The sequence below is a fragment of the Miscanthus floridulus genome, chromosome 17 (assembly GCF_019320115.1).
Source record: "Miscanthus floridulus cultivar M001 chromosome 17, ASM1932011v1, whole genome shotgun sequence".
NCBI classification, from domain to species: Eukaryota; Viridiplantae; Streptophyta; class Magnoliopsida; order Poales; family Poaceae; genus Miscanthus; species Miscanthus floridulus.
The window spans coordinates 288,854-302,193 of NC_089596.1; the positions used below are offsets into that span (position 1 = coordinate 288,854).

At 49.3% G+C, this 13,340-nt stretch overlaps 1 protein-coding gene across 1 annotated transcript; it reads left to right on the top strand.

Moving 5' to 3' along the window:
• Positions 1 to 1,334: 1,334 nt before the first annotated feature.
• On the top strand, positions 1,335 to 3,568 carry LOC136518272 (uncharacterized). Its single transcript, XM_066511910.1, has 5 exons — positions 1,335 to 1,355; positions 1,464 to 2,061; positions 2,302 to 2,485; positions 2,681 to 2,819; positions 3,380 to 3,568. Exons 1-5 carry the CDS (start codon positions 1,335 to 1,337, stop codon positions 3,566 to 3,568), a joined length of 1,131 nt encoding a protein of 376 aa, XP_066368007.1.
• The last annotated feature ends 9,772 nt before the right edge of the window (positions 3,569 to 13,340 follow it).

Genomic DNA, 13,340 nt, shown 5'->3' on the forward strand with positions numbered 1-13,340 from the left:
CACGGATGGAAAGTGATACTTCGGCTATAACTATGTAGTAAGTTGATCGTGGGCCAAATAGAACTTGTGGTGGTGGGATTCCTGGATGACGTGGCTTTACAAAATCACAGAAAAATAGGCCAGTGGGTTTCTCCTATTTAGGTATAATAGATTAGTTAATCTAGAACACATCTCAAACAAGCGAGGAAGTCGTGGTACGCAACAGGGAGAGGAGGGGACGAGGAGGAAGCGGACTGCGGACATCCCAAGGAAGCAGACAAATGTATCTTCGAGGGATGAACAGAGGCCATCGAGCTGTATACAAGAGTTATTTTTTCAAAAGATAAGGTTGGAGCGGGTGTGGCGGGTTTGCGGGTGTGGGTAGAATATTTTTTTGCCCATCAACTGATACTCAGGTTTGGAGACGTATCTGCATCCATGTCTATGGGCAGACTCACACACCCGTATCCTTGCCCAGTGCCAGCGGATGTATTGCCTGCAGGTATATGGGTATTTTGTACCCGTTGTTAGATAATCCTAGCTCGGCCACGTTCCTTCTTCAGTTTCTATTCTTGGCATGTCATAATCAGAGCCTGAACTTAGCTGCGCGTCCATGTAAGCCAGATGCATGCTAGTTCATGCAGCGGTAGTCCCTTCTTTTTGGTGTTAGGCGTCGTAGTGGCGCGCATGGTGCGAGCTTGATCATGGGATGGCGCGGTCAAGTCGGAGTTCGTGGTGTGTGGCAGCGGTAGTGGCTGTGTGTAGCATCTTGTATATATTGCAATATAGAGTCAGAAAAATGTAGCGGTTGTTGGCAGCACCAAAAAAGGCTTCTCGTGTTCGTGTGAGTTCTTGCGTGAGTTCTCCGATCCAGGGAGGTTCTTTTCCGGCTCCGGCAAGGGGTGCCGTCGAGCAGGAGGCAACATTTGGTACCAGAGCTTGTCGTGATGCCGTCGTGTGGGCGCTCGCCATCGTCGGCGGGTAGGAAGGAGAAAGGGGACGGGTCGGGTGCCTAGTCTCCAAGCCACTCACCACCACGCAGTTCGCGTCCGCGTCGAGCACGCCGTTCATGAACATGGCATCCGCGTGAAGCCATTTTCGAGCGCATCGTTCGGGAGACGTCCGGCTCCAGCAACTGGCCGTAGCTCATGAAGACTAACTATGACTCGTGGTCGCTATTGATGAAGCTGAAGCTGCAATCACGCTATCTTTGGGAGGCCATCGAGGATGACGACGTCGACTTCCACGATGACTGTTCCGTGCTGGAGGCGATTGGCTCTGACATTCCCCAGGAGATGGTGCCCACCCTGGCGACCAAGTCGTCGGCCAAGGAGGCGTGGTAGGCGATCCGCACCATGCGCATCAGAGATGATCAGGTGCGCAAGTCGACGGCGCAGAGTCTCTAGGCGGAGTACGAACAGATCGGTTTCCACGATGGTGAGTCCATCGAAGATTTTGCCCTACGCTTGTCAAATTTGGTACAGCGTCTGGCGATTCTTGGCGACCCCGAGTCGGAGCCGAAGGTGGTTGCCAAATACCTCCGCGTCGCGCAACCGAGGTACAGGCAGCTCGTGATCTCCATCAAGACGCTCCTCGATATCAATGAGCTCTCGATCGAGGAGGTTACGGGGAGACTCAAGGCGGCGGATGACGGACATGATCCTAGTGGGGGTGCAGGCTCGTCTACTGCATGCCTCAACAACACAGAGGAGGAGTTGGTGGTGCGGGTTGTGTCCCGGCTGCAGCTCTCGGGCACAGGTGCTTCTGGAGGTGGACGGCCGCCGTCGTCAAATCAGAGGCGTGGACGCGGCAATGGAGCGCCGAAGAGCCATGAAGGCGGTGGCGATTCCAAGTCCTCCACCGGTAGTGACAGGAAGAAGAAGAAGAAGCTCGCCGGTGATGAATGCGCCTACTATGGCAAAACGGGGCACTGGGCCCACGAGTGCTGCAAGAAGAAGCGCGACGAGACGGCCCACGTGGCCCAAGCCCATGAAGAGCCCAAGGAGGGAGCACTTATGCTGGGCATGGCCTCCATTCACTGTACCTCTTCCCCAACTGTGCAGCCGCCGGCAAAGACGACTGGTGATCTCTCGGTTCCAATCGAGGGAGGAGGGAGTGCGGGTTGGACCTTTGAAGTTGAGGATCCGACACCCACTGTGCTGGTGGCACTGGCTTCACCGAGCGTTGTTGAGCCTCCCTCTTCGGGCGGTGCATCGGAGATTCACCTCCATGAGCCCAAGCTATTCATCTAGCTCAGGGAGAAGGGCAATGGTAGGAGCACGTGCTGGATCCTCGACACTAGGGTGACAAATCACATGACAGGTCAGCGCGCGTTCTTCTCCGAGCTCGACACCGGCATCCACGGCACTGTGCGGTTCGGCGATAGTTCCATGGTCGCCATTGAGGGGCACAGCACGATCCTCTTCGAGTGCAAGAACGGTGAACACCATCTGTTGGCTGGGGTCTACTACATCCCCAAGCTGACGGCAAACATTGTCAATCTAGGGTAGCTTGCCCTTGATGAGGATGATCATGAGGTGCGGATCAAGAAGGGGGTCCTACGGATCTGGGACCAGAGGAGCCGGCTACTGGTGATGGTGAAGCGCACGGCAAGTCGGCTATACTTCCTCGAGATCAATATTGCATAGCCCGTGTGCCTCACTGTGTGGTGCACCGAAGTGGCCTAGCAATGGCATGCCAGGTTCGGGCACCTTGGGTTCCAGGGGCTCCGTGCGCTCTCCAAGGGCGGCATGGTGCGCGGTCTGCCACCAATCGACCACGTTGATCAAGTCTACGACAGCTGCTTGGCAAGCAAGCAGCGACGGTGTCCATTCTCGACGGTAAGCAAGTACCGCGCGTCTCACCTGCTGCAGCTCGTGCATGCTGATCTGTGTGGGCCAATTACGCCGGAGACACCCGGAGGGAAGTGCACCTTCCTCCTCATCATCGATGACAAGAGCAAGTACATGTGGCTTGTCCTACTGGAGTCAAAGGATCAAGCGGCTCTGGCCATCATTCAACTCTAGGCCCGCACTGAGGCAGAAGCACGAAGGAAGCTAGGCACGCTCCACACAGATCATGGGGGCGAGTTCACAGCGTGCACGTTCGTCGAGTACTGTGCCGATCAGGGCATCAATCATCATTTCACCACGCTGTACACACCACAGCAAAACGGCGTGGTGGAGAGGCGGAATCATACGATGCTTGGGATGGCTAGAGGCATGCTGAAGGCGAAAGGGTTACCAGGCTGGTTGTGGGGGAGGCAGTCGCCACGGCCGTCTTCATTCTCAATCGGTCACCAACAAGGAGTGTTGAAGGAAAGACTCCGTACAAGGTCTAGTATGGCGTGAAGCCCTCTGTTCACTTCTTCCGTGTGTTTGGATGTGTCACACATGTGAAGGTTGTCAGCGGACATCAACAGAAGCTGGACGATCGAAGTACCCCGATGGTCTTCATCGGGTACGAACCGGGGTCCAAGGATTACCGCTTCTACAACCCAAATACCGAGCGGGTGATCATCTCGCGTGATGCGGTGTTCGATGAAGGAAGGGCGTGGGATTGGAGCAGTGTCAGCGAGTCTAGTGGGTAGGCGGACACCGTGCCATTCCACGTCGAGTACACGACGATGACGCCCCACCATGACATCACCACTGGTTCGCAGCAAGGGAGCACGGCGGACACAGTCTGCAACGGGCTTCGACACGGAGCCCTCCTCAGGGTCACCAGCAACATCGACGCACACACCCAGTGGGGTTGGAGACTCTACTAGGGGAGGAGTGCTAGTGGAGTTCGTCTCGCCCCCGATAGCCCTAGACCTCGACAACGATCATGATGACGATGCACCTCTACAGTTCAGAGCACTGGACAACGTGCTCTGGCCGGCGCACATTCCAGGCTTGGCGAAGCGGGAGTTCACGATCGATGAAGAATTGCTGCTCGCCATTGGTGACGACGAGCCGGCAACGTTTGAGGAAGCGCGCGGGGACGCGCGTTGGAGGAAGGCAATGATGGAGGAAATGTCATCCATTGAGGAGAACAAGACATGGGCGCTGACTGATCTTCCACCAGGTCACCGCCCGATTGGCCTCAAGTGGGTATACAAGCTAAAACGTGATGAACAAGGAGTCATCATCAAGCACAAAGCTCGGATTGTCGCCAAGGGGTACATACAGTAGCCGGGGATCGACTACGACGAGGTATTCGCTCCCGTCGCCCGCATGGAATCGGTGCGGATGCTGCTCGCTGTGCAGCTCAGAGAGGCTGGCTTGTCCATCATATGGACGTGAAGTCAGCTTTTCTGAATGGAGACCTGAAGGAGGAGGTATATGTTCGGCAGCCACCTGGCTTTGTTGCTGCAGGGCATGAAGGAAAAGTGCTCAGGTTGAAGAAGGCGTTGTACGGGCTTCGACAGGCGCCCAGAGCGTGGAACGCAAAGCTGGACAGCAGCCTACGCCAGCTCGGCTTCACTAGGTGTAGCAGCGAACATGGGATGTACACCAAGGGTGATGCGACGTCGCGTGTGGTGGTCGGGGTCTACGTGGATGACCTGATCATCACTGGAGCAAAGCCGGCGGACGTTGAGGCGTTCAAGGAGTAGATGCGCAGTTTGTTCAAGATGAGTGATCTCGGCCTTCTCTCCTTTTATCTCGGGCTGGAGGTCAAGCAAGGAAGGGATACCATTACACTCGGGCAAGCAGCTTATGCCCGCAAGCTGCTCGAGAAGGCAGAGATGGCAGCTTGCAATCCTTGCCATGTCCCTATGGAGGTTCGGCTGAAGCTCTCTGCCAAGAGCTCAGCACCGGATGTTGACGTGACGATGTACAGAAGCTTGGTGGGGAGCCTGCGGTATCTGGTCCATACGAGGCCAGACATCACATTTGTGGTGGGCTATGTGAGTCGGTTTATGGAGAAACCGAAGCAAGATCACTATGCCACCGTGAAGCACATCTTGCGCTACATCGCTGGCACCATCGACTACGGTCTTCGCTACCCCAAGCCCGGCCTCTCCGACGGCAAGTTGAGAGGCTACTCCCTGACGGGTTACAGTGACAGCGACTTGGGAGGCAACATCGATGAAAGGAGGAGCACCGGTGGAGTGATCTTCTTCCTAGATGACATGCCAGTCACGTGGCAGTCCCAGAAGCAGAAGACGGTCGCTCTTTCTTCATGCGAGGCAGAGTACATGGCTGGCGCAGCCGGAGCGTGTCAGGCTGTGTGGCTCGTGCGGCTGTTGGGTGACATCACCGGCGACAAGGTCCAGCTGCCGCTGCTGAAGATGGATAATCAATCAGCGATTGCTCTGAGCAGGAATCCTGTTCTCCACGACAGAAGTAAGCACATTGACACAAAATTTCATTTTATTCGTGAATGTGTGGAGAATGGGAAGATCTGCGTGGACCACGTGAGCACTGAGGAACAGCTCACGGACGTCCTGACGAAGTCGCTTGGGCGGGCAAGATTTGCCGAGCTCCGCAGCAAGATCGGCATCGTCAACCTCAGGTGAGCCAAGCAAGTCTTAGGAGGAGATTGTTAGATAATCCTAGCTCGGCCACGTTCCTTCTTCAGTTTCTATTCTTGGCATGTCATAATCAGAGCCTGAACTTAGCTAATTCAGGCGCGTCCATGTAAGCCAGACGCATGCTAGTTCATGCAGCGGCAGTCCCTTCTTTTGTGGCACGCATGGCACGAGCTCGATCGTGGGATGGCGCGGTCAAGTCGGAGTTCGTGGTGTGTGTGGCAGCGGCAGTGGCCGTGTGTAGCGTCTTGTATATATTGCAATATAGAGTCAGAAAAACGCAGCGGTTGTTGGCAGCACCAAAAAAGGTTTCTCGTGTTCGTGTGAGTTCTTGTGTGAGTTCTCCGATCCGGGGAGGTTCTTTTCCAGCTCCGGCAAGGGGTGCCGTCGAGCAGGAGGCAACACCCGTTGCCATCTTTTTTTTAAACCAAACGGGGGGGGGGGGGGGGGGGAGCTTCCCCACCAAATTTCATTCATAGCTCCAGCGAAGTGGAGGCAAGAAAAGTATTACAAGAGAGGAGGTAGCATCGCCAATTATTCAGGCTAGTTACATCCTGATCAAGTCTAAAGCGCTTACGCCAAATTACAAGGTCATCGCAGACTTTAGAGACTATAGAGCGACTAGAGGGGGATTCATTCCAGAAGATTTCACCATTCCTCGCGTCCCACAACCGCCATAAAAGAGTCTGCAGGATGAAAGGCCAAAGCTTCGCGTCCAGATGAGGGGGAGTGCTAGCATTCCATATATCAACATCGGAGGGGGTTGCAACATTGGAGAGTTTGAGCCTGTCCTAGAACCCAGCACTGATTGGACACCCGAAGAACACATGATACCGATCTTCAATGTGACTAGCACAGCGTCGACACTGGTCATCATCCAGAACGTGCTTGGCGTGAAGGTTGGATCGCGTGCTTAGACGGTATTTGAAGTAGAGCCAGGCGAACACCTTCACCTTGTTCGGCACTTCGGCACACACAGGAGCTCCATATGCGCTGACCATGAATGTCTGGAGGGTCATGAGCGGTATCCAGAGCGGTGTACGCACTTCTTGAGGTATATGGCTTGCCTGTGAGCTTCATAAGTCGTTCATCAGGGACATCCTGAAGAGTAATTCCCTGCAGACAAACAAGAAGGCTGGCTAGCTGATCACTAGCAGCATTAGTGAGCCTGGGCCGGAGGCACAGATCAAACCCAGTATGGAAAACATTCTGCACCGAAATGTTAGGCCGGGTGGTGTGAGAAAAGAGAGCAGCATGAGAAATGTTAAGAGGGCCAGGAGGCAGCCAATGGTCAAACCAGAAGGAGGTGGACGCTCCATTGCGGACATTCACAAAGGTGATAGAGCGGTAAATAGAAAGCTCATCGTTAATTATTCTCCAGAGGTAACTATGAGACCCAGCAATTGGAGTGTCAAAAGCAGCGGCGTCACGCATGATCCAATCCTTCCAAGAAGCTGGCTCATTAGAAAGGAGTTTGTCGATAAATTTCATAAGCAAGCACTGGTTTTGTCGTTCCAGATTTTTGATCCCAAGCCCCCATCACTTTTGCTGACACAAACATTTTCCCAAGCAACCAGACATTTAGATCCATGGCAGGTATCCTCCCCAGTCCAGAAGAAAGCACGACGACGGCGATCAATGGCTTTGATCACTGTCTTAGGGATGGACATAGCAGACATGAAGTGAAGTGGGATGGAGCTGAGCACAGCACTGGACAGAGTGAGTCGACCAGCCCTGTTGAGGAGGGAGGCACTCCAACCGGACAGATACTTGTCACACGACGAGATAAGAGGAAGACAGTCAGACACAGTCAACTTGTTAGGAGAAAGGGGGAGGCCAAGGTAGGTTTGGGGAAAGGAGGAGACAACGGTGCCAAAGGTAGTAGCAAGCTCCTGGGCGATGTCAACAGGGACCCCAACGGGAAGAAAAGTAGTTTTATGGTACTTGATGGAGAGTCCAGTGGCATTTACCCAGACAAGGGTGGCCTGCTCCTCGAGCAGGAGCACCATCCACGTTGCCCAAAATATTTTTGGCCATTGGATTTTCGATTGGACGGTCTAGATTTATTGAAGCGGCTTCCCAGCGAAGTAGCTTCTCGTCCTGCTTCTCACCTTATCTTCGGCTTCTCTTCCGCTTCTTTAACTTCTGATCCGAATCCGGTGAAACAAATATATACACGGCTTCTACTTCTCTATCCAGATTATTCTTTACTCTTCCTCTCTCTCACGGTCCGTTTCTCCCTCTCCACGGACACGGTCACAGGCGACGGCGCCGACAGCGTAGGGCGGTGGCGGCGGCAGCGGCCTCCTCCTCTCCACCCACGCCGTCCTCTTCCTCCCTTCTCCCACGTCGTGCCCTCCTCCTCCTCTCTCCCTGTCTCTTTGCTCGCTGCCTCTCCCGCCGCGGTCACGCCAACGGCCGCCGCTGCACGCGAGCGGGGCGGCGCCTCTCCCACCTCCATCCCGCCTGCGTAGCTGCTTCCTGGTGGCGCCTCTCCCATCTCCATCCCGCCGGCGTCGCTGCTTCCTAGCGCCGCCGCCTCCTCCCTCTCCTCCGCGTGTCTTGTTGTGCTACAGGAAACCCTAGGTATGTCTTGATTTGTTAATTTGTATAGTTGAGTTGTGCTACTTTTTTACATGGGAGGCCTGCGACACGAACTAGGTGAAGATACATTGTCTCTCTTTACCGTAGAGATCCTTGCAGAAACACACATCCACGTCACCCTAAATGTTTTCTGCTATGGGATCTTTGATTGGATGGATGCGGTGTGTTTTGTTCAATGAATCCCTAGCATCCATTTTTGTGTACTATTTGTTTAGGTTGACTACCTGTTTTATGTAGGTTGGATTCAACTATTTTATTCAGGTTGGATTCGTGATTCCTCCACTATTTGAGAGGTCTATTTGTTTACTTAACAATTTAACTTATTGTGCCTATTTATTATTGTCTATGCAGCTCACATGTAGATAAATTGTGATGTGCCGTGTAGGCACAATATGAATACTTTATGTGCGGTATCTTTCTTGCATGCCTCCTCCTTCTGTTGTTATTTGTTTTCTTTTCCTTTTTCACAATATTATTTCTGATTACGTGTTACACAATGTTATTATTTCTATATATTTCCTTCAGATTTCAACTAGGCTCATATTTCTTTTAGATTTCAGCTAGGCTCCTTAAAGAGGTATATTTTCCTTCCTTTGTTTTCCGGTGCTAAAGAGGTGTATATTCCTTCCTTTGTTTTCTGGGGTACGCTTCATCTAACTCAGACTGTAAGCTCTTTTTTACATTTTAGCTACTCTGCTCAAATAAGGCATATGTATATATAGTGGTTCTTTGAAGTTCGAATATATGGTACCATCTACAATTCTAAAATATTTGAGTCTAAGTACATTTCACACTATGAGAATGAGAAGCAATTTCAAGCCCAGGCAATTCCAATAATTACTGGTCCTACACACAAAAAAGAGGTTCAACTCCAATCGATCAGCTATTTAGTCCATTGCATTTGCTTAAAAAAGTTGGGACTCTTATCTACGATTGTCTCCATGTTACTGCTTTTTATTATTGGACCACAAACATTATTTCTATAGTTCTTTTCATACACATCAGTTCATTATGTTAATGAAGGTCAATGTCGTCCTGTCCATATTTTTAGGTTCATCAAGTGCCTGGGCAGCACAGGTAAAAGAGATTCAGCACATATTTTCAGGTTCATTCCTATCATATTGTCTCAATTTGGTTAGTTCATGGTTTCATCTGTGATTCGTATTTATTTTGGTGGGTTCAAGTTTGATTTCATACATGTTTAATATTGAGAATAGTGCTTTGCCATTTGTACAGTTTTACAGTGCACAAAGTTTTCCTTAGAGAGTCAAGATTCATAGTTTTGGAGTGAGTTCATAACAAATCTTTTTGCAGGATTGGCACTGCGGACAGAGTCAAAGGCACTACCTGTTGCCTTGCCACGCTTTGGTCTGGTATATTTTTCCCTACCCGTAAATGCTATTCGAATTTGTATATAATCAGCATATCTTTTTAGCTAGCAATAATGCATTCCGTTTAGTACCAAATGTTTAAAACTCACAACTACCGATGGATTGGTTGTAGTTCATTTGAAGATTGGTTGTTCCTTTACAATGGCAAGGCCAGTATAGATTAAGCTATTGTCATTACTGCAGGTCCTAGTAGAAACCTTGCTTGGAGATTTTTTTTAGATGCTCAGATTATTAGCTCATTTTGTTGTTCCTCTAAATTAACTAAATCTGCAATAAAAACACTTGCTTACATGATGCTGCTGTGAATGAAAAATTGGATCATCAAGCAATTAGCTTCCATCTTCTTGAGAAGCAGTCTATTCCAATTGGACCGTTTCGATGGTTCACTACGGTGCCAACAATGACTATGCACAGCCGTGTTGGTTTAAACTATGAATCTATATAAAAAGTTCATAGTTTATATGATCTGATAAACTGTTGACATTCTTCCATATGATCTGATAAGTTTTGAAGCGCAATGCACGTATAATTTCGATATTGATTGCTAGACTGCTATATTGCTTAAGTATTGACGAGCGAGATCGTTGTTTGTATTTAGCCTTGTTTCATGCTTTTGTAGGCTGATTTGTACGTCCTCTACTATAGTTTATCTAGATGGTACTTTGGGTGAGACGATCGATCGTTGTCGTTGACTACCGCAAAAGGACCTGCTTTCTACAACAAATTACAGCCAAATTCAGGTTAGATCATGCTCAAACAATAATATTGAATTGTTACAGTCCAGCATCAGCTAGGTCTCACAAAATGATTCAGATTGATCATGATTATCTTATTTTTTACCTACCTGAAGCGAAATAATACACTCAAATAATGAAGCTTTAGATTTGGCTCCATGCTCCAGTAATATACCTCATTCAGACATACATAAAGCAATTTGTTATGTGTGTCACATAATTACACTTCACAACTTATGGCCATGAATTGTTGGCCCTTTCCTGTATGATCTGATATGTTTTAAAGTATAGTACACAAATTATTTCGTTATCAATTATTTGACTGCTACACTGCTTAGGTAATGACAAGCAAGATTGTCGTTTAGATTTGGCCTTGTTTCATTCCTTTGCATGTCGATTTGTACATCCTACTATAGTTTTTCCAAGATAGTAATTTGGGTGAACTGATCCATCATCGTCATTGACTAATGACTAACACAGAAGGACGTGCCAGCTCCAGCAAGGTCTCACAAAGTGATTTAAGTTGACCATGACGATCTTATTTTTATAAACCTACCTGGAGCGAAATGGTATGTGAAAGCATCTAGGCCTCTAGTTGGGTTTTAGTGATTAATGACAATACAAGGTTACTATGACTAATGTGTGTTTTGCAGATGCAATTAAGTTAGGTCATGGTAATGGAGATCGATTGGGCAATCAAGGTGGTCATGCCCCTACGATGGAAATAGTTTTGGTTTTCAAATGATGGACGACAAGGTTAAGGATGACTAGTTCTAAGTGTCGATTGGAGTTGGAGTGACACTTAGAGTAGTTTAGGACTTTGTTTTTCCTTTGGCCGTACTATTAAGGGGGGTATGGACGGGTAGCTTGACCTAGGTGAGTCTAGTGAGTTAGGTGTGGTGCACACTTATTAAAACTAGCTCTAGGTAGCTCCTATGAATGCCTAAGATCCTTTGGAGCAAACTTCATTCACATATGTTCGAGAGTTGGAAGTGAATGGAGGGTCAAATGCTGACCGGACGCTGGCCCCGGTGCGACCGGACACTGGCCGCAGGGTCCGATCAGTTCATTTGATCAACTGTCTACGTTCAGTGCGACCAGACGCTGGAGAGGTCAAGTGACCGGACACTGAAATGTAGCGTCCGGTCGACTCCAGTAAGGTTCCAGAGAAGGGAATCTGCAACCGGACGCGTCCGGTCAGTACTGACCGGACCCTGAGGGTTCAGCGTCTGGTCGAGTCTAGTAAGGTTCCAGTAAGGGTTTTATGCGACTGGACGCGTCCGGTCAGTGTTGACCGGACCCTGCCAGCATCCGGTCAACTCATTATTACTGGTTCACGGGTTGAACTGATCGGAGCGTCCGGTCAGTATGACCGGAGCATCCGGTCACCCCGTAGAAGCTCATAATGGTTCATTTTTTAGGCTGCCTTATAAATAGAAGCTCCACTCGTGTGTGGAGTTACTTTTGCTCATTCCAACAGCTAAGAAACATGTTTGTGAGTGCCAAGAAGAGCAAGGTCCTAGTGAGGTGATTGAGATTTAAGAATCTAAGAGAGTAGCCTCATTAGTGAATCAAGAGTAGTCAAGTGTGCATCCATCTTCTCATTAGGCTTCGCGTGGTCAAGTGAGAATTCGTGCTTGTTACTCTTGGTGATCGCCATCACCTAGACAGCTTGGTGGTGATTGGGAGTTTGGTGATCACCCGGCGGAGCTTGTGGGTGACCCAACTCAAGTTGTAAGCGGCTTTGGGTGATTCGCCACGACGGAGTGTCGAAGAATCAACCCATAGAGAGCACTTGATCCTTGCGCGGATCAAGGGGGAGCTACACCCTTGCGCAGGTGCTCCAACGAGGACTAGTGGGGAGTGGCGACTCTCCGATACCTCGGCAAAACATCGCCGCGTTCCTCTCTCTCTCTCTTTACTTTGAGCATTTACTTTGAGTATTTACTTTGAGCAATTCAATACTTGTCTTTACATTCATAGAATTGCCATGCTAGAGTAAGTTTGGAACATAGGTTGCAAGTCCTTTGTGTGTTAGTTTGATAGAAACACTTTTCTAGGCACAAGGGGTTAATTGGGCTATCCATAGGATTTGATTATTGTAAGAAAATTTAGAATTAGCCCAATTCACCCTCCCCCCCTCTTGGGCATCTTGATCCTTTCAATTGGAATCAGAGCCTCGTGCTCATGTTTTTAAGCTTAACCGCTTAGAGCAAGATGTCTCACGAGGATGGACCTCCTCCTATCCTTGAGGGAGATGACTTTCCATATTGGAAAATCCGCATGGAGGCGTACTTAGAAGCTCTAGACGTTGGTATTCTTAGAGCTGCCTCACAAGGCTTCCCAAAACCTTGGGATGCTACTAACCTACAAGGTGATGAGGTTAACTATGAAAAATGAAATGCAAAGGCTCGAAACACCATCTTTAGAGGCCTTTGCAAAGATGTGTTTAACCGTGTAAGGAACCATAAAGACGCCCATGCACTATGGTCGGACATTTGTGCGCTCCATGAGGGAACCAAGAGTGAGCGTGAGGAACGCTATCATCTTGTGATTAAAAAGCTAAATTCTTTTGAGATGCTTCCCAAAGAAAGTGCTAATGAGATGTATTCTCGTTTAAATGTTCTTGTAGAGGAAGTCAATGGGCTTGGACTTACTCAAATGTCACCATCCGATGTTGTGAGAAAGATCTTGAGCGTCCTCCTCATTGACAAATATGGGCATATTGTGACCGTGCTACATCAAGGTGATCTTTCCACCGCTACACCAACACAAATCTTGGGGAAGATCAATGCTCATGAGATGTACATGCACATCACGCCATAAGATGGCTCATCCTCTACAAAGAAGAAAGAGAAGGACTTAGCATTCAAAGCTAGCCAAGATAAGGGCAAAGCAAGACTTAAGTATGAGAGCTCAAGTGATGAAGATGATGAAGAAAGTCTTGCTCTCATGGTGAAGAAGACCGCCAAGATGCTAAAGAAGCTAAACAAGAGTGGCATCAAGTTTGACGGCAAGAAGAAGAAGTTCTTCACTAGCTCAAGAAGAAAGCCAATCTCCGAGATAGATTGCTACAATTGTGGCGAACTTGGCCATCTAGCTCATCAATGTACAAAG

Excerpts from the sequence above, each read along its gene's own strand:
- LOC136518272 (XM_066511910.1), top strand. The coding sequence starts at position 1,335 with ATGCGCATCAGAGATGATCAG. Across the intron at positions 1,356-1,463 it reads TGCGCATCAGAGATGATCAG|CGTCTGGCGATTCTTGGCGA; the intron begins GTGCGCAAGTCG and ends AATTTGGTACAG. Across the intron at positions 2,820-3,379 it reads GACGGTGTCCATTCTCGACG|GTTGTCAGCGGACATCAACA; the intron begins GTAAGCAAGTAC and ends ACACATGTGAAG.